At 41.9% G+C, this 21,553-nt stretch overlaps 1 protein-coding gene and 1 long non-coding RNA gene across 3 annotated transcripts in view; one reads left to right on the forward strand and one right to left on the reverse strand.

Moving 5' to 3' along the window:
* Positions 1–3,408, reverse strand: part of Top2b (DNA topoisomerase II beta) — a 65,012-nt gene extending 61,604 nt beyond the window's left edge. Inside the window, exon 1 of the mRNA XM_021181689.3 lies at positions 2,844–3,408. Coding sequence (XP_021037348.1) covers positions 2,844–2,891 — 48 coding nt within the window. The 5' untranslated portion in view covers positions 2,892–3,408. The remainder of the gene's footprint in view (positions 1–2,843) is intronic.
* The window catches only part of LOC147001626 (uncharacterized), a 38,683-nt gene continuing 19,305 nt past the window's right edge, over positions 2,176–21,553 (forward strand). The window contains exons 1-2 of one of the 2 annotated variants that reach the window (XR_015044597.1): positions 2,176–2,408; positions 7,786–7,832. This is a non-coding gene — a long non-coding RNA (uncharacterized LOC147001626). The remainder of the gene's footprint in view (positions 2,409–7,785; positions 7,833–21,553) is intronic. The other variant, XR_015044598.1, reaches the window with a different exon arrangement.

Genomic DNA, 21,553 nt, shown 5'->3' on the forward strand with positions numbered 1-21,553 from the left:
TATAGCCTAGTGTTTTCTCAAACATTTGCTACAACCTGATTAAAAAATTAGTATCTTCTACTAACCAAGTCTTACAAGCTAAAAATTCAAGAAACTTGACTGCTTTAAATTTAGTGTATATTTAATTTTAAATAGTTATACTACATTTTTCTAATTTCAGTTAGGATACTAAAAACCAAAATCAAATCAAATTAATCATTATAAGCAAAAAGTAGTGTTAAGAACCCCTGTATTGCATTGTGTCTGGCTCTAAAAGGTAATCTTTCATCCCCAGACAGTACCAACACACACTGACTGAAGGTAGTACAGCAACTCCTTGGCTAACATAAGCTAGGTGGGTTAACTCCAGTTTGTATTACTATTCACAAACAGGAGGCAACATGACACTAGCTTCACTGTCAACAATGCCACTGCAGTAAGCCCCCAAACTCCCGCAATGAAAATCTAACTTTTCACCTAGCTAAATAATCTTATGTAAAATCAAGAAAAAAACCCAGTTATTCCAGAGTGTGAAGACTCCCTTAAATTTTGCCAGTAACAAACATTAATTCAGCACTGTGCTCCATTCAAACTCTGAATTCTCAATGTTCTGCTTAACAAAATAGGAACAGAAAGATTTAAGCACCCTGAAAAAAAGTCTCACCTGCAATATGTATTGCAGACAGAATATGAGCCTATGTCAAAGCCCACATCAACTCACTGTATCATCTTCCAGTAAAGAAAACCAGCCAGGCCCTGTGTGATGGCTCACGTGTAATCTTAGCACTCATGAAGCTAAGGAAGGAGGACCATAAGTTCAAAACCCATCTAGGTAGGAAAATGGGCATATACACACTCTCTCCTCTCTTATACACAAACGCACAAGAATTTAAAGCAACCTGTAAGCTTTATTACAGACATAGAGATGCTCGCTTTAGAAAAATAAAGCAAGCACAAACCTAAAAGAGGACTTCTAATGTGATTGTCTTTTCAATAACCTAATTCAACAAGAAATATTATTTAAGATCAAATTCTATTTTACTGTAATTCCCATAATCTAGTTTATAGTAAATTTAGTCAATGTGCCTATTTTAGTTTCAAGTAGATTTTTTTTTCTAATTTTGAATGAAACTCTACAAATTTTGTATGTAAATTAAAGTTTTCCCATTGATCTTAAAAGGAAAGGTGCCCATTAAATTGTTTATAAAGTTAATAACAGCAAATTAAAATATTGCTACCATGAATTAAAAACAATCCAACTGTGTCACAAAATGTTTGCTATGGTGACAGAATTTGAGAGGTGCACTAGCTGCTCTTCCAGAGGACCTGGGTTCCAGAGGATCTGGGTGGCTGCAGTTCCAGAATATAGATGCCCTCTTCTGGTCTTCCTTGCCTACACACCAGACACTTAAGTGTTGCACAAGCAGGCAAAACACCCATACACATAAAATAATAACGTAAAAATATTTGCCAAAAGAGGGGAGGGGGAACTAGAGAGAGAGTTCAGTGGTTAAGAGCACTCACTGCACTTCTAAAGGTCCTGAGTTCAATTCCCAGCACCCATATGGGAGGTCACAATTTTCTGATGCTGTCTTCTGGTGTGTGAAGTACATAGACAAAAGCACTCATATACATAAATAAATCTTAAAAAGGAATATTTGCCATTGTGGAACCAAGTCACAGACAAACTTCTCAGATGTCAGTGCTTCCACAATTACCAGTGACACTGGCATATGATCACACATGTTCAGATGTTTAGTTTTAGTATCCGATAAGGGACAGTAATTTCAATCATTCTTTTCATGGACACTTATCCACTAACTTCCTATCTAACTTTTCTTCTCCACGCTCTCCTTCTATACTGTCTAGAAGTACGTATGTCTGGAGATTTGAAGATAAGTACCTGGCAAGTTACACTGTAAAGTATCTTCTCACGGCCCTGCAAAAGGTTAAACTGTTTTCTGCTCTTCATAGAAACATCCTTTTTTATAAGCAACACTTGTCGATAGAAACGACTGCTACCCCAGACTCATCGAAACCTCAACCAAACAAAGAAAACAAGGAACAAAAATGCCAACCAATACCAAAGTTCCTTAGTGTGTTCAAAAGGCGGGGAACTAGGATCCTCTGGAAGGGATGTATTAAAGTCCCTGAAATGTGTAAATTTCCTGTCCTAGCTGCTGGCCTCATCTACTAAGTCCAGTGTTTTGTTTGGGAAATGACCCTGGTCTGAACTCAGTGCTGAGTAAGTGAAATGCTGGAGTTATCGATCTGTCGTGGGAGCCCCGGTCCAACTGCTCCTGCTGCACTTGCTACTTCCACCTCCCTCCAGGAACTGAGCTCTGCAATCCTCCAAGTTCAGGCTTAAGCACCCCCTCACCTCCGAGGGACACCCCTGGGCCCCCACACGACCTACACGGGAGGCTGACGTAAGTAAGCTCTTCTTTTAATCCCGCGGGCGGTCTCTAACCTGCTGTCAAAGTCATCCCAAATACCCTCTCTGCGGAATGAACCTTTTCTGGGGAGGCGCAACCCGCAGTGGCCGTTCAAGTGCACATTCCTTTGGGACATGCGGCCGCCGGAAGCTGTAGCATACCCGGCACTATTTTCTGGTGCTGCACTTATGGAGGGCTGGCCCGGAGGCACGCATTATCGCGGTCCCCCCACGTCTCCGTGTGCACCCTGAAGTTTCAGGTGAGCATTGCTCAGCAGCCTGAGCCTTGGTGGAGGCGAAAAGCAGAGAGAAAGGGCACACAGGGCTAGGCCCCGACTGCAGCCTGACAGGGCGCCCGCCGCACCACGCTCTCACCCCGCCCGCGTCGCCCGCGGCCCACGAACAATGCGCCCGCCCGCGCCGCACTCACCACCCAGGTCAGCGCCCCGTCAGAGCCCGCGAGGCTGGACTTGGCCATGGCAGCACCTCCTGTGCAGGCCAGGGGCTGCTCGCGCTCCGGGGACGCCGGGCCCGCCGCTCGCACTGACCGCTGCGCGCTGCACTCCTAGCCGCGCCCCATCGCGGGCCCCAGCCGCCGAGGAGGCCGCGCCGCCCGTCGCCCTCAAACTCGAGCGCGGCGCCCGGGCCTACAGAGTGGTCGAGGACTACGAAGGGCTGGCGATGCGGCGCGGCCTTCCGGGACCCAGGCGGGCGATTGGGATCGCGGATGAGGGACGAGGTTGGAGCGGGCGGGCTAGGACCCGCGAGCCAGAGCCCTGACAGGAATGAGCCGCTGCTTCTCCTCAAGCCACCGAAGCCGCAGAGTCCTCGCCGCGGTTGCCGCAGCCTCAAAGGCCGCCACTGCCTCAAAACCGCCCAAGCGGCGTCTGAACGGGTCCTCCGGAGCACAGTCCAAGAGGGACAATAAACAGAGCCGCCGTGGTGGCCTCCCTTTAGTCCGGCATAACACGGCACACACAGGCGCGCTCCGGGAGGGGGAGGGTGCGGTGGTCACCGGCTGTCAGTCAACCATGAATCGTCCAATCACAGCCTTGTCACTACAGAACTTCGACCAATCCCAAAATTTCAGGCCCCTAGGGGGGCGGGACCCGAGGGGAAAACGTCATTGCGGGTAGCAACTGAGAGGCAGACTTGGGTTTTTTGTTTGTGTCTGAGAGAGAGTGTAAGGGAGAGCGAGGCGAGTAAATGGGGTTTCCGTCAGAAGGGAGAGCAGGCGGCTGTCAAGAGTCATTCCTGGGCATCCAAAGGAGCCGGGAGTCCTGGGACAAGGGCTGTGGAAACCTCCGGACTGTGTCCTGCAGACTTGCCGGGAAGCCGCGGAGGCGAGGGGGGAGTGCGGGGGGGGGGGGAGGGGAGGGTTGGGGGCAGGGAGGCAGGAAGCCTTAGCCGCCCCCAGGGACTGGGCCCGGGAGTGAGCTAGTGAACTGCCGGCGGGACCGTGCGCCGCCTAGAGCAGCCGGACCCGGCGCTCAGGCCCCAGGTTGCTGCTGCATCCGCCGACCCCGACGGTCTCTCTGCCTTGCCCCTGAACAGGGCAAGCGGTCTTCAGTGCCACCAGTTAGGGAACTTGGAGTGCAAAGAGTGCCCAGAGAACGTTCCTGGGAAGGAACGCGAACCGGTCAGGGCTCCCTTTTCTGGCTACTGACCTTTCCTCCCAACAATGCAGACAGGTCCCTGTCACTTCTCAGCTTTCAGGTACACATCATGAAATAGACTTTTTTCGTGTGGAAGCTTTCTAAGAATAAAATTTGCAACGCCAAAGCTTTTGGCAGATGGAAGAGCTCTTGACTTCACCCAGCCTGTAAATGGAATTGCATTCAACAAGTTCTCTTTGGGCATACTCCCGGCCATGCTCTGCCAGGCGTGGCAATGGGTTTAAAGGGACAACAGCCTCCGATGTCAGTCTTCCAAGAGTGACTAACAGGAGGACACCGAAGAACTTTATCCAGCTAGAGCTAACAACTTTCTGTGAGGCACAACTTTCTGTGAAAGTATTTCCTTGAGTCTCTCCGGCAGCTGAGTACTTCCCTTTAGGGAAACTGGGGTCACACCTCTCAATCGCTGCTGCATTCTGAATCTAAGTGGGGAGCTCTAAAACATGGAAATCACTTAAATGTAGTTCTTAATTAGCTCTCTGGAGACCATGGAATTTCAGTTTATTTGGGGATTCTGACTAAGAACACCAAAGCCTTTCTTTACTTTGAATCTAGTGTTATAGCTCATAAATCGCTAGCCAGGATCTAGGCTGTGCTGGGCCCCTGACTCTAAAGCACCATAGTCATGTTACCAGCTTTCCCAAGTCCAGCAGCATCGGGCCTTCTTACCTGGGGACTTATACTCATTTATGTATTGTGACTTTACATCGCTAAGTACCCAAATACTTCATGTTAGAAAACAGATGATTTTAAAGGTTGGGAATTTTACAGATAAATGTATGTATGCGTATGTAAAAGCCAAGCTGTCTCTTTCTCTGATTTTGAGAGGTCTTGCTGCAGCTTAGGCTGACCTTGAACCCTTGATCCTTTATCTCAGGCTCCCAATCCCTGGGATTCCACGAATAACCACCATACTCAACTCGTGTCTTCTTTTTAAAACATAATTTTAAAAACTCTTAAGCTTCAAATTTTGAACCCAAAATCCAAATAGTTAATTAGTAAAATTCATCTCCCTTTGGTGCACTGTTAAAGTCATTGGCTTTATACGTGTAAATAAACTTTTCTAACTATTGTTACTAACCTAGGGGCTGGAGAGATGGCTCAGAGATTAAAAGAACTGTTCCTCCTCCAGAGGACCCTGGTTCAGTTCCCAATACCCACATAATAGCTCAAGACTTTTTTGTAACTCTAGTCCAAAGCATCCAATGGCCTCTAGGGCCTTCTTGAGCACAAGGCACACAAATGGTGCACAGATATACACGCAGGCAAAACAGTTGTATACATAGTTTTGTTTTTGTTTTTTTTTTAATTCAGTACACAATATTAAATGAGCAAATGAATATGTTAAAGCAGACATTTGTGACAATTAGGTAAATCCCAACTGCTGAAAGCCTTTTTATAATAAAACCAGTTGCTCAAAATTTGACCACAGAGTTTCCATCAAGAATACTGTTCAGTAACTGTATCATAAGCAGAGATCCTGAGTCACACCCATGCAGGTTCTCTGGCTGTTGGTTCAGTCTCTGTGAATTCCTGTGGGCCCAGGCTAGGTGATCCTGTAGGTTTTCTTGTGGTGTCCCCCTCAACCCCCTACAATCCTTACCTTATTTCTTCTTGTGGGACACCCAACAGTGGTGATGGAGGGGGTGTCTCTGACTTTTTTGCCTGCTTTTGGGATGATTTTCCTCCTACTGGGTTGCCTCTTCCAGCTTAATATAAGGGGAGGTCCCTGGTCTTATGGTAACTTGATATGCCATGATTCGTTGATATCACTGGGAGGCATGTTCTTTCCTGAAGGGAAATGGAGAGGAGTGTTTGGGGGGAAGAGGGGAAATGGAGGAGAAAGAGTAGGAAGAAAGAAGGGAGAACCAACTGTGGCCCAGGTGTAATACATGGCAGAATAAAAAAGAAACAACAAAGCTTTGTTTCACTAAAGAAGCAAAAATGGTGTTCATTCTCTAACCCAGTAAAGATGTAAAGCATTAAAGCTGAGTTCATTTGTAATTTGTTCTTCTAAATATTAAAAATGAATTTTCTCATATTTCACATTTTAGAAATAAGTATATACATTTGCAAAGATATTTGTATTTTCATTGATATACTCATGTCTTTTAAATTATTTCTATTTATAAAGTATTTTTCAAAAGGAATAATATCAAGTAATTTCAATTTACAGAGTATTGTAACAACAGCTGTTTCATTAAAAACTATATTAAAATTGGAGATTAGTAGTAGATAGTGGTTGTGGTGGTGGTAGTGTTGGTGGTGGTGGTGATAGAGGTGATAATGATGATGATAATGATGGTGGTGGTGATGGTGGTGGTGATAATGATGGTGGTGGTGGTGATGGTGATAATGATGGTAGTGGTGGTGGTGGTGATGATAATAGTGCCATGTACAACTTAAGAAAGTACACCTACCCTGAGCTATTCCTAGTCTTTTCTTTTTGTTTTGTTTCATTATTTTTACTTTTTACTTTGAGACAGTCTCTCTAAGTTTCCCAAGCTGACCTTGAACATTCTATCCTCCTACTTCAGATTCCACATTAAATGGAATTACAGCCCTGGGCTATCAAGTCTGGCTATATTTGTCCTTTTGTCTTTTAACTACTATATACTCATTGTATATGTATACCTACTACATTTGAAGACAACTTAAATTCAGTAACAAGCATGACTCATGATGAAAAACTTTTGAAGTCAAATCTATGTCCACAAGTGTAAAATATTGTATATATAATATTATATATACGCATATATATGTATGTATATGTAATATTATATATATATATACACATATATATATAAGTTTCTCATTAACAACCATGGAAGTTCAATATCAGTTGTTGCTTTGGATTTCTGTGTCTTTTGCTTTGACAGTGTTTTACTGTGAAGCCAGCAGAACCACTATCTACTACTAATCCCCAATCTTGATATAGTTTTTAATGAAACTGCTATTGTTACAATACTCTGTAAATTAAAATTACTTGATATTATTCCTTTTTAAAAATATTTTATGAATAGAAATAATTTAAAAAACATGAGTATATCAATGAAAATACAAATAGCTTTTCAAAGGTCTTACACTTAGGATCCTCTTGCCCCAGCCTCAGTACCCAGACTGCTGGACTTACATGCTACAGTCATGCTAGGCTTACAGACCTATTAAGTGCCTGCTGTGTTAAGTACTCTGGGTAAGGAAACTTAAAGAGGCAACGAAAATAGTTCCCACACTGAGTTTATATAATTCTGTTATACATTTCTGAAATGTGTTGTAGAATTTTGAGCCAGTGTTTCGGGTCCAAAGGTAATTTTGTACTTGCTTATTTGCTACTCAATAGCCTCTTAAAGTCACATCTATTACTAAACTTTATACACAGTAGCTAATTTAATCAATAAATAAATATAGAAAATCTCTCTTGAAAACTGCCCTGTACTGCCCTGTAGAGTTCTACTGAAACCATGCGTTGGTCTGATATTGAGATTCAACATAATGCCAGACGTTTTAGTCAGTAAGCATTTAGAGCTACTACTGCTGCTCCAAACTCCAGGCTGACTCCAGGCAGATACTGAGTATATACAAAGTTGCTGGAGTTAGAGCAAGAAGGAACGTTACAATATCTGGCATTCAGTGTACTTAGTAGATAGTTATCCAGGTTACAATTTAACATTTAAATATAACTTTGTTACATTTCAGGTTTCTTCAGAAGCAGGATCAAGAGAGGAAAGAAAGGTTCTCTCAAGGTAGCATTTTATTTTTGTAGTGTGTCTATAAGTAACTGTTGTAGATTAACTGATTTGTCAGACTATTTAATCTCTCTCTCTCTCTCTCTCTCTCTCTCTCTCTCTCTCTCTCTCTCTCTCTCTCTCTCTCTTTGTCTGTGTGTGTGTGTGTGTGTGTGCATGCAAAAGTACCGAAGACAACTAAAGACAGCAGTGATGACCACAGTCCTAAGCCTGAGTGTCATCACTACTAGAAAGAAAAAAAAAAACAAAAAACAAAAAACAAAAAACAAAAACCCAAACAAACAAAAAAATCAAACTAAACATCTATTATCATCATCATCAATTTTCTTTTCTATTTTTTACACCCCAGATTTTATTCCCCTCCTGATCCAACTTCCACCTGTTCCACATCCCGTACCTCCTTCCTGCCCCCTATCTCCACGAGGATGTTCACACCCACACCCACCCCACCATACCTCTAACACTCCCTGAGGCCTCCAGTCTGTTGAGGGTTAGGTACATCTTCTCTGACTGAACCCAGACCCAGCAGTCCTCTGCTGTATATGTGTTGGGGGCCTCATATCAGCTGGTGTGTGCTGCTTGGTTGGTGGTCCAGTGTTTGAGAGATCTCAGGGATCCAGATTAATTGAGACTGCTGGTCCTCCTACAGGGTTGCCCTGCTCCTCAGTTTCTTCCAGCTTTTCCCTAATTCAACCACAGGGGTCAGCTGCTTCTGTCCATTGGTTGGGTGCAAATATCTGCATCTGACTCTTTCAGCTGCTTGCTGGGTCTTTTGGAGGGCAGTCATGATCCCTTTTTGTGAGTGCTCCACAGCCTCAGTAATAGTGTCAGGCCTTGGGGCTTTCCCTTGAGCTGGATCCCACTTTGGGCCTGTCGCTGGACCTTCTTTTCCTCAGGTTCTTCTCCATTTCCATCCCTGCAGTTCTTCTAGACAGGAACAAATATAGGTCAGAGGTTTGACTGTGGAATAGCAACCCCTTCCCTCACTTGATGCCCTGTCTTTCAGCTGGAGGTGCGCTCTACAAGTTCCCTTTCCCCACTGTAGGGTATTTCATCTAAGGTCCCTCCCTTTGAATCCTGAGAGTGTCTCACCTTCTAAGTCTCTAGTACATTCTGGAGGGTCTCCCCCCTCCCCCCAATCTCCTACCTCCCAAGGTTGCCTCTTTCCATTCTTTCTGCTGGCCCTCAGGGCTTTAGATCTTTCCCCCCACCTAATACCAGACAATGTTCCCCTCTCATCCCCACCCCCATCCCCTTTCCCTCCCAGGTCCCTCCCTTCCTCCCCCCATTGTGGTTGCTTTCTTCTCCCTCCCAAGTGGGACTGACTGAGGCATCCTCACTTGGGCTTTTCAGCTTGTTGACCTTTATGAGTTCTGTAGACTGTATATTGGGTATTCTGCACTTTTTTGGAGGGGGGGCTAATATCCACTTATCAGTGAATACATACCATACTTGCCCTTTTGGGTATGAGTTATTTCACTCAGGATGATATTTTCTAGTTCCATCCATTTGCCTGCAAAACTCAGGATGTCCTCGTTCTTAATAGCTGAATACTATTTACATAATATTCCACTGTGTAAATGAACCGCATTTTCTGTGTCCACTTTTCTGTAGTGGGACTTCTGTGTTATTTCCAGCTTCTGGCTATCACAAATAAGGCCACTATGAACATAGTGGAACACATGTCCCTGGAGTATGGTGGAGTATCTTTTGGGTATATTCCCAAAAGTCGTATTGCTGGATCTGGATCTTCAGATAGATCACTAAACATCTTTAGTTCCTACCTGTAACGAATATAGGATACTTAGTTTTGTTTTCAAGGAATTTGGCTTGATTGAGCCCAGTAAACTGTTCTGATCCTAGTTCTAATTAGTTCTATAGACAGAAGGGACATCTTCATTCAATTTTCCTTGATATAAATCAATAATGATCCAGGACTCTTAACTGCTCTCCTGAATTCAATAATGTAGAAAATACAATTAGCACATGCCTGACTTAAAACTGTTCTTGGCCTTTGCAATGGAGTCTAATAGAGTGGATTTTCTCAACACAACTGTTTTGTTGTGAACAGCTCAGAATACCAGGTGTTGTCATCTGCCTGTCCTTCACAGACCATAGCCCAACACTGTTTATCTACATCAGCCCCTCTAAGGTTTTTTAGGAGTCATAACTGAAGAAACACAGCAGACTTTGTCTGCTCCCATTTCTGGAGTAAGAAACTCCATAGCTAGAGCTGTCAAGTTTTCATCCTGTAATCTGTTAAAAATATTTTACTTGAGAAGTGAAGCCCAGGATGCATTATAAATATCAACGCTAGAGAAATCTCATGTGGGAAGCCTCAAAGTGAGAGGACTTCTTAAAGCAGAGAAGGAACTTGAAAGTCATTGGAGGTGTTAACTGATTATCACAGCGCTGAAGCACACCAGCTTTTAGTACACCAGTTAGCAACAACAAACCAAGTTATGCCTTCTTTTCAAACTTTTAGTTTAATCTCAGTATTCTACGTAACTATTACTTTGTCTAGCATCTTTACCTAAGATTGTCAGAAAGCAAGAAGATGCAGAAATCCAGAGAAGGTTGATTTCTTAAGGAACATATTCCTGTTTTAAGTGTTTGGGGAATAGAAAAACAAAGCCAGCCTGCTTAGTAAATCCCACACTGTATAGTGTTGCAGAACCTCACGCCTTTAATCCCAGCACTTGGGAGGCAGAGGTAGGCGGATTTCTGAGTTCGAGGCCAGCCTGGTCTACAGTGTGAGTTCCAGGACAGCCAAGGCTACACAGAGAAACCCTGCCTCGAAAAACCACAAAAAAAAAAAAAAAAAAAAAAGAGTCTGGCACAAAACACAGAAGTGGATGCTCACAGTCAGCTAGTGGATGGATCACAGGGCTCCCAATGGAGGAGCTGGAGAAAATACCCAAGGAGCTAAAGGGACCTGCAACCCTATAGGTGGTACAACATTATGAACTAGCCAGTACCCCGGAGCTCTTGACTCTAGCTGCATATGTATCAAAAGATGGCCTAGTCGGCCATCACTGGAAAGAGAGGCCCATTGGACACACAAACTTTATATGCCCCAGTACAGGGGAACGCCAGGGCCAAAAAAAAAAAAAAAAAAAAAAAAAAGGGAATGGGTGGGTAGGGAAATGGGGGAGAGGGGGGAGGGTATGGGGGACTTTTGGGATAGCATTGGAAATGTAATTGAAGAAAATACGTAATAAAATATATTTTAAAAAAAAGAGTCTGGCACATAGTCAATGTTCAGTAAGTATCTGATCAAACCATGCAATGATGCGTTGGCACCCTGTGCTCAGATGTAGCTATTTGACATTTACTCTTCAGCAGCTTACATCTTGGGTATTGTTCTTTGAATACTAGAGAGGGTCACAGTACCTAAAACTGTTTGAATTAATATGTTATCAAAAAATGACTAGGAATTAAATGGGCCAGGTACAGTGACACATGCCCTGTGTCACTCAATAAGCATTAGTGATCATTGCAATTTTGAGGCCAACCTAGTCAACATAGCAAGGTCCAGAAAGGCTGGCCATGGTGGGGTTGTTGGAGAAAATTGGTTTCTCTTTGGAAATAAGAAATAAGATGGTGTGAGCAATGAAAGACAAAGACCAGAGAAAGAATGGAGGGCAGAAAGGGGACACTCGAGCCATGGAAATCAAACATGGCCTCATAGTGCTTACCCTTCACTTTGTAAGGAGATGTTCATCCCACAGTTGGTTCAATATGGACCAGGTTCTTTCCTAAATATCAGCCCAAGATACAGGGGTGTAATCAGTCTTACTGTATTCAATAAATGAGAGGCCAAGAAACTCACAAAGCGGTTTAAGTAGTGGGAATGAAAATTCAAAACCAAGCAGAGAATTCAGAATTCTCCCTTTCTTCAAGTTATACCCTTCTGCTACAAAGCCAAGCATAGCTGGCAAAATAGAAAATGTGGCAGTATTCTGGTACCTTGGAAGTCCCTTGTAAACAGTCCTTAGCCCTCACCATTGGCTCTCAGCACACACCCTCCCCTCCCCTGTGGGAGGGGTGAACTCTGGTGACAACTACAGTCCGTATCACTGACTAATCATCTTCAAAATCAAACTGCATCTGCTTTGGCTTGCCTTATTACTACAAAGTCAATTGCCTTTAGAGTCTAAAACATGAAAGAGAACCTGAGGATTCTGGTCCCTTGTGTTTTGTAATTGATCATCTGTACAATTAAGCCTTTGTCATTCAAACCCTAGGTCCTTATTCTAAAGATACAGTTGCTTTCCAATGCTGAGGAGAAAAGCATATACCAATGGTGGGACCAGGCTTGTGTGCACACTTGTACAGCTTCCAATGCACAGAAGCTATTTTTCAAAACAAAGCACAGAATATTTTTCAAGGTGTTTAGTCACACAGATATGACTGGCATGTGAATATCCCACCACCCTGCTTACACACAGAGATGACTAGTCTTTGCCTGTCTCAGCACCCTGCTTATAATCTACATTATGTCTTACATTTTTGTGTCTTTCTTTCCAGCTTTTTGCAAATGATGTCTAAGTTCACTAGAATTAAATATCTCTGAGATATAAGAGTGAATTTTGGAAATTTTGTTTGCAGAAACATGCAACATGCAATAGGTTTTCATGTGTAATGATCTAGACAGCCTGGTTGCATTTTCAATTTCTTAGGACACATGCAGGGAAGAAATTCTTGAACATAGTCAGGATTCAGTTAGCAGCTCTACAAACTTCACAGTAAGGCTCTTTCCAGAAATCTCTATTAGCATCCTGAAGAAATGTTTTAGAGAAAAGACTTATGGAACCAGTGTCTGTTATCTGTTATCAGAACATGCTTATTTTATAAATTTAGAACATTCACACCTCCTGGAGCCCAAAAGCTCCCCTGCTATATATATGCAAATAGACATGAGTACATGTACCTTACATGTACCAGAAAACATACTCTATATTACACAAGTTACACAATTCACATATACCCCAACCTAAAAACAACTCAACTGGCCATTGCTGAGAAAATAGACTTATTGTCTGTGAGTGCAGTGGAGTCCTGCCCAGCAATAACTATGGCTAAACAAACTATGAATCCCAAATAGTATGCTAAAGAAGACAAACAGAGGGGAATAGACACTGTAAGCTGCCAACTACACAAACTTTTAAAGCATGTAAACTTTATCTACACTAATAGAAGCCAAGATACAGGCACCTGTGGATGTAAGGTTGAGTATGGTCATTTCTATTTGCTGGATTAGGTGATACTGTGAGTGTGCTCATCCTAAATCACCCAGTGCACATTTGTGCATTCCATGCTTTGTGATACATTTACTTAAAATGTGCAACATTTTAAGTAAAATGTTTTAGAGGCTGGTGAGCTGGCTTGGCTGATTTTCCGGAGGACTTGAGTTTGAACTCCAGTATTCACCTGGCAGCTCAGAACTATAACTCTAGTTCCAGGGGATCCAATGCTGCCTTCTGGCCTACCTGTGCACCATGCATACATATGATACACAGAAAAACATGCAGGCAAAACACACATCCACCCAAAATAATTAAATAATATTCCTTAAAATGGAAAGAAAAATATTTAGTTAGATGCCTTTAATCCCAGCATTTAGGAATCAGAGGTAAGTGATTTCTGTGAGTTCAAGGTCAGCCTGAACTACAAATGAGTTGCAGGACAGCCTGAGCTATAAAGAGAAACCCTATCTTGAAAAATAAAAACACCCTCAGTGACTAGTCTGTGCAGGTGACAGTGCAGACTAGAGAAGCGACACAGCTTCTGGGACAGGCCCCATTTTGGGCTCCAGACATCTGGGCACCTTCCCTGCCAGAGGAGAGGTGTCGGCCTAAGAGGGCCTTGCCAGAGCACCTGGGGGAGCCATCTTGGGTCCCGAATCCTTCAGTGACTAGTCTGTGCAGGTGAGAGTGCAGACTGCAGAAGCTACACAGCTTCTGGAACAGGCAGAAGTGACACAGCTTCTGGGAGAGGCCCTGTTTCAGGATTTCATCTTCAGTCAGTAGGCAGGACCGAACACCAGATATCTGTGCACCTTCCCTGCAAGAGGAGAGTTTGCCTGCAGAGAGTACACAGATCACTGAAACTCAGATGAAAGCTAGTATCCCAAGTCTGCTGAGAGAAGCTAACAGAATCACAGGAGGAACAAGCTCCAAACAGAGACAACTATAACAACTAACTCCAGAGATTACCAGATGTAGAAAGGCAAATGTAAGAATCTTACTAAAAGAAACCAAGACTACTCACCATCATCAGAACCATGCACTCCCACCTCAACCAGTCCTGGATACCCCAACACACCCAAAATGCAAGATGTGGATTTAAAATCATATCTCTTGATGTTGGTAGAGGACATCAAGAAAGACTTTAATAACTCGCTTAAAGAAATACAGGAGAACACTGCTAAAGAGGTAGAAGTCCTTAAAGAAGAACAGGAAAACACAAACAAACAGGTGATGGACTTGAACAAAACCATACAAGACCTAAAAAGGGAAGTAGACACAATAAAGCAAACCCAAAGTGAGACAACGCTGGAGATAGAAAACCTAGGAAAGAAATCTGGAACCATAGATATGAGCATCAACAACAGAATACAAGAGATGGAAGAGAGAATCTCAGGTGCAGAAGATTCCATAGAGAACATGGGCACAACAATCAAAGAAAATGCAAAATGCAAAAAGATCCTAATTCAAAACATCCAGGAAATCCAGGACACAATGAGAAGACCAAACCTACAGATAATAGGAGTAGATGAGAATGAAGATTCTCAACTTAAAGGGCTAGCAAATATCTTCAACAAAATTATAGAAGAAAACGTCCCAAACATAAAGAAAGAGATGCCCATGAACATACAAGAAGCCTACAGAACTCCAAATAGACTGGACCAGAAAAGAAATTCCACCTGACACATAATAATCAGAAAAACAAATGCTCTAAATAAAGATAGAATATTAAAAGCAGTAGGGGAAAAAGGTCAAGTAACATATAAAGGCAGGCCTATTAGAATTACACCAGACTTTTCACCAGAGATTATGAAAGCCAAAAGATCCTGGACAGATGTCATACAGACACTAAGAGAACACAAATGCCAGTCAATCTTTCAATTATCATAGATGGAGAAACAAAAGTATTCCATTACAAAACCAAATTCACGCAATATCTTTCTACGAATCCAGCCCTTCAAAGGATAATAACAGAAAAAAAATACAAGAAATTAAGGAAACAACACCCTTCACAATAGTCACAAATAATATAAAATACCTTGGTGTGACTCTAACTAAGGAACTGAAAGATCTATATGATAAGAACTCCAAGTCTCTGAAGAAAGAAATTAAAGTAGATCTCAGAAGATGGAAAGATTTCCTATGCCCATGGATCGGCAGGATTAATAGAGTAAAAATGGCTATCCTTCCGAAAGCAATCTATAGATTCAATGCAATCCCCATCAAAATTCCAACTCAATTCTTTTTTTTTTGATTTTTAATATTTTTATTACATATTTTCCTCAATTACATTTCCAATGCTATCCCAAAAGTCCCCCATAGCGCCCCCCACTTCCCTACCCACCCATTCCCATTCTTTTGGCCCTGGCATTCCCCTATATTGGGGCATATAAAGTTTGCAAGTCCAATGGGCCTCTCTTTCCATTGATGGCCGACTAGGCCATCTTTTGATACATATGCAGCTAGAGACAAGAGCTCCGGGGTTCTGGTTAGTACATCATGTTGTTCCAACAATAGGGTTGCAGATCCCTTTAGCTCCTTGGGTACTTTCTCTAGCTTCTCCATTGGGAGCCCTGTGATACATCCAATAGCTGACTGTGAACATCCACTCCTGTGTTTGCTAGGCCCCGGCATCGTCTCACAAGAGACAGCTATATTTGGGTCCTTTCAGCAAAATCTTGCTAGTGTATGCAATGGTGTCAGCGTTTAGAAGCTGATTATGGGATGGATCCCTGGATACGTCAGTCTCTAAATGGTCCATCCTTTCATCACAGCTACGAACTTTGTAACTCCTTCCCTGGGTGTTTTGTTCCCAATTCTAAGTAGGTGCACAGTGTCCACGCTTTGGTCTTCATTCTTCTTGAGTTTCATGCGTTTAGCAAATTGTATCTTATATCTTGGGTATCCTAAGTTTTGGGCTAATATCCACTTATCAGTGAATACATATTGTGTGAGTTCTTTTGTGATTGTGTTACTTCACTCAAGATGATGTCCTCCAGGTCCATCCATTTGGCTAGGAATTTCATAAATTCATTCTTTTTAATAGCTGAGTAGTACTCCATTGTGTAAATGTACCATAATTTCTGTATCCGTTCCTCTGTTGAGGGACATCTGGGTTCTTTTCAGCTTCTAGCTATTATAAATAGGGCTGCTATGAACATAGTGGAGCATGTGTCCTTTTTACCGGTTGGGACATCTTCTGGATATATGCCCAGGAGAGGTATTGCTGGATCCTCCGGTAGTACTATGTCCAATTTTCTGAGGAACCGCCAGACTGATTTCCAGAGTGGTTGTACAAGCTTGCAATCCCACCAACAATGGAGGAGTGTTCCTCTTTCTCCACATCCTCGCCAGCATCTGCTGTCACCTGAATTTTTGATCTTAGCCATTCTGACTGGTGTGAGGTGGAATCTCAGGGTTGTTTTGATTTGCATTTCCCTGATGATTAAGGATGTTGAACATTTTTTCAGGTGTTTCTCTGCCATTCGGTATTCCCCAGGTGAGAATTCTTTGTTCAGTTCTGAGCCCCATTTTTAATGGGGTTATTTGACTTTCTGGAGTCCACCTTCTTGAGTTCCTTATATATATTGGATATTAGTCCCTTATCTGATTTAGGATAGGTGAAGATCCTTTCCCAATCTGTTGGTGGTTTTTTTGTCTTATTGATGGTGTCTTTTGCCTTGCAGAAGCTTTGTAGTTTCATGAGGTCCCACTTGTCAATTCTCGATCTTACAGCACAAGCCATTACTGTTCTATTCAGGAATTTTTCCCCTGTGCTCATATCTTCAAGGCTTTTCCCCACTTTCTCCTCTATAAGTGTCAGTGTCTCTGATTTTATGTGAAGTTCCTTGATCCACTTAGACTTGACCTTAGTACAAGGAGATAGGAATGGATCGATTCGCATTCTTCTACATGTTAACAACCAGTTGTACCAGCACCATTTGTTGAAAATGCTGTCTTTCTTCCACTGGATGTTTTTAGCTCCCTTGTCGAAGATCAAGTGACCATAGGTGTGTGGGTTCATTTCTGGGTCTTCAATTCTATTCCATTGGTCTATTTGTCTGTCACTATACCAGTACCATGCAGTTTTTATCACAATTGCTCTGTAGTAGAGCTTTAGGTCCGGCATGGTGATTCCACCAGAGGTTCTTTTATCCTTGAGAAGAGTTTTTGCTATCCTAGGTTTTTTGTTATTCCAGATGAATTTGCAGATTGCACTTTCTAATTCGTTGAAGAATTCATTTGGAATTTTGATGGGGATTACATTGAATCTGTAGATTGCTTTTGGCAAGATAGCCATTTTTACAATGTTGATCCTGCCAATCCATGAGCATGGGAGATCTTTCCATCTTCTGAGATCTTCTATAATTTCTTTCTTCAGAGACTTGAAGTTTTTATCATACAAATCTTTCACTTCCTTAGTTAGAGTCACGCCAAGATATATTATTTGTGACTATTGAGAAGGGTGTTGTTTCCCTAATTTCTTTCTCAGCCTGTTTATTCTTTGTGTAGAGAAAGGCCATTGATTTGTTTGAGTTAATTTTATATCCAGCTACTTCACCGAAGCTGTTTATCAGGCTTAGGAGTTCTCTGGTGGAATTTTTAGGGTCACTTATGTATACTATCATATCATCTGCAAAAAGTGATATTTTGACTTCATCTTTTCCAATTTGTATCCCTTTGATCTCCTTTTGTTGTCAAATTGCTCTGGCTAGGACTTCAAGTACAATGTTGAATAGGTATGGAGAAAGTGGACAGCCTTGTCTAGTCCCTGATTTTAGAGGGATTGCTTCAAGCTTCTCACCATTTACTTTGATGTTGTGAAAGACCCCCGGAGGGCAGACACTTACTCAAGCCTCGGGACAGCCGCGCACCCAAGAAGACACTGAGACCGAACTTAAGATGTAGAGAGTAAGATTTAATACAGCAACGACAAGAAAGCACATAAAAAGCACATATACCAGAGGCTCTGGGGTCGAAACTCATACACCCAGCATGGTGCAGAGGAGAATCGGCAACCGGCCCAAATTTTTCACAGGCTTTTATAGGAAAAAGCCAGGGGAAAAGTACAAGTTTTACGTCACCAAGGGGTCGTGTCCTATATTTTGGCAATGTACTTGATCTATTGGAACATTCTGGGGTAGTACCAGGAGGCCCCTATCTCAAAAATGTTCTTGGAACAGTCCTCAGTTAGGAGGGGTAGGACTAGGTTTGTTCCAGGAGACCCTTATCTAAAAAATGTTCCTGGAACAGTCCCTAGATGGGAGGGGTAAGAGGACTATGAGTTGGAGAGTTCAGGAAGAGTTCAGGTGTCCAGTAATTTTCCTCTTTCATTTGGCTACTGGTTTGCTGTAGATTGCTTTTATCATGTTTAGATATGGGCCTTGAATTCCTGATCTTTCCAAGACTTTTATCATGAATGGGTGTTGGATCTTGTCAAATGCTTTTTCCGCATCTAACGAGATGACCATGTGGTTTTTGTGTTTGAGTTTGTTTATATACTGGATTACGTTGATGGATTTCCGTATATTGAACCATCCCTGCATCCCTGGGATGAAACCTACTTGGTCAGGATGGATGATTGTTTTGATGTGTTCTTGGATTCGGTTAGCAAGAACTTTATTGAGGATTTTTGCATCAATATTCATAAGGGATATTGGTCTGAAGTTTTCTATCTTTGTTGGGTCTTTTTGTGGTTTAGGTATCAGAGTAATTGTGGCTTCATAGAATGAGCTGGGTAGAGTACCTTCTGTTTCTATTTTGTGGAATAGTTTGTGAAGAACTGGGATTAGATCTTCTTTGAAGGTCTGATAGAACTCTGCACTAAACCCATCTGGTCCTGGGCTTTTTTTAGTTGGGAGACTATTAATGACTGCTTCTATTTCTTTGGGGGATATAGGGCTGTTTAGATCATTAACCTGATCTTGATTCAACTTTGGTACCTGGTATCTGTCTAGGAACTTCTCCATTTCATCCAGGTTCTCCAGTTTTGTTGAGTATAGCCTTTGGTAGAAGGATCTGATGGTGTTTTGGATGTCTTCAGGATCTGTTGTTATGTCTCCTTTTTCATTTCTGATTTTGTTAATTAGGATGCTTTCCCTGTGCCCTCTAGTGAGTCTGGCTAAGGGTTTATCTATCTTGTTGATTTTCTCAAAGAACCAGCTCCTTGATTGGTTGATTCTTTGAATAGTTTTTCTTGTTTCCACTTGGTTGATTTCACCCCTGAGTTTGATTATTTCCTGCCGTCTACTCCTCTTGGGTGAATTTGCTTCCTTTTGTTCTAGTGCTTTTAGGTGTGTTGTCAAGCTGATAATGTGTGCTCTCTCTAGTTTCCTTTTGGAGGCACTCAGAGCTATGAGTTTTCCTCTTAGAAATGCTTTCATTGCGTCCCATAAGTTTGGGTATGTTGTGGCTTCATTTTCATTGAACTCTAAAAAGTCCTTAATTTCTTTCTTTATTCCTTCCTTGACCAAGGTATCATTGAGAAGAGTGTTGTTCAGTTTCCACGTGAAGGTTGGCTTTCTATTATTTATTTTGTTATTGAAGATTAGCCTTAGTCCATGGTGATCTGATAGGATGCATGGGACAATTTCAATATTTTTGTATCTGTTGAGGCCTGTTTTGTGACCAATTATGTGGTCAATTTTGGAGAAGGTACCATGAGGTGCTGAGAAGAAGGTATATCCTTTTGTTTTAGGATAGAATGTTCTGTAGATATCTGCCAGATCCATTTGATTCATAATTTCTCTTAGTTTCTCTGTGTCCCTGTTTAGTTTCTGTTTTCCATGATCTGTCCATTGGTGAAAGTGGTGTGTTGAAGTCTCCCACTATTATTGTATGAGGTGCAATGTGTGCTTTGAGATTTACTAAAGTTTCTTTAATGAATGTGGCTGCCTTTGTATTTGGAGCATAGATATTCAGGATTGATAGTTCCTCTTGGAGGATTTTACCTTTGATGAGTATGAAGTGTCCCTCCCTGTCTTTTTTAATGACTTTGGGTTGGAAGTCAATCTTATCAGATATTAGAATGGCTACTCCAGCTTGTTTCTTCATGCCATTTGCTTGGAAAATTGTTTTCCAGACTTTCATTCTGAGGTAGTGTCTATCCTTTTCTCTGAGATGAGTTTCCTGTAAGCAGCACTATGTTGGGTCTTGTTTGTGTAGCCAGTTTGTTAGTCTATGTCTTTTTATCGGGGAGTTGAGTCCATTGATATTAAGAGATATTAAGGAAAAGTAATTGTTGTTTCCTGTTATTTTTGTTGTTAAAGTTGGCATTTTGTTCTTGTGGCTGTCTTCTTTTAGGTTTGTTGAGGGATTACCTTCTTGTTGTTTCTAGGGCGTGGTTCCTGTCCTTGTATTGGTTTTTTTCTGTTATTATCCTTTGAAGGGCTGGATTCGTGGAGAGATAATGTGTGAATTTGGTTTTGTCGTGGAATACTTTGGTTTCTCCATCTATGTTAATTGAGAGTTTGGCTGGGTATAGTAGCCTGGGCTGGAATTTGTGTTCTTTTAGTGTCTGTATAACATCCGTCCAGGATCTTCTGGCTTTCATAGTCTCTGGTGAAAAATCTGGTGTAATTCTGATAGGCTTGCCTTTATATGTTACTTGGCCTTTTTTTCTTACTGCTTTTAGTATTCTATCTTTATTTAGAGCATTTGTTTTTCTGATTATTATGTGTCGGGAGGTATTTCTTTTCTGGTCCAGTCTATTTGGAGTTCTGTAGGCTTCTTGTATGTTCATGGGCATCTCTTTCTTTAGATTTGGGAAGTTTTCTTCTATAATTTTGTTGAAGATGTTTGCTGGTCCTTTGAGTTGAAAATCTTCATTCTCATCCACTCCTATTATCCGTAGGTTTGGTCTTCTCATTGTGTCCTGTATTTCTTGGATGTTTTGAGTTAGGATCTTTTTGCATTTTACATTTTCCTTGATTGTTGTGCCGATGTTCTCTATGGAATCTTCTGCACCTGAGATTCTCTCTTCCATCTCTTGTATTCTGTTGCTGATGCTCGTATCTATGGTTCCAGATTTCTTTCCTAGGGTTTCTATCTCCAGTGTTGCCTCATTTTGGGTTTTCTTTATTGTGTCTACTTCCCTTTTTAGGTCTAGTATGGTTTTGTTCATTTCCATCATCTGTTTGGATGTGTTTTCCTGTTTTTCTTTAAGGACTTCTACCTGTTTGATTGTGTTATCCTGTTTTTCTTTAAGGACTTCTACCTGTTTGATTGTGTTATCCTGTTTTTCTTTAAGGACTTGTAACTCTTTAGCCATGTTCTCCTGTAATTCTTTAAGTGAGTTATTAAAGTCCTTCTTGATGTCCTCTACCATCATCATGAGATATGCTTTTAGATCCATGTCTAGCTTTTCCGGTGTGTTGGGGTGCCCTGGACTGGGCGAAGTGGGGGTGCTGGGTTCTGATGATGGTGAGTGGTCTTGGTTTCTGTTAGTAAGATTATTACATTTACCTTTCG

This window comes from Mus caroli, unplaced genomic scaffold (assembly GCF_978045245.1).
Source record: "Mus caroli unplaced genomic scaffold, Mus_caroli_1 scaffold_12, whole genome shotgun sequence".
Classification (NCBI taxonomy): Eukaryota; Metazoa; Chordata; class Mammalia; order Rodentia; family Muridae; genus Mus; species Mus caroli.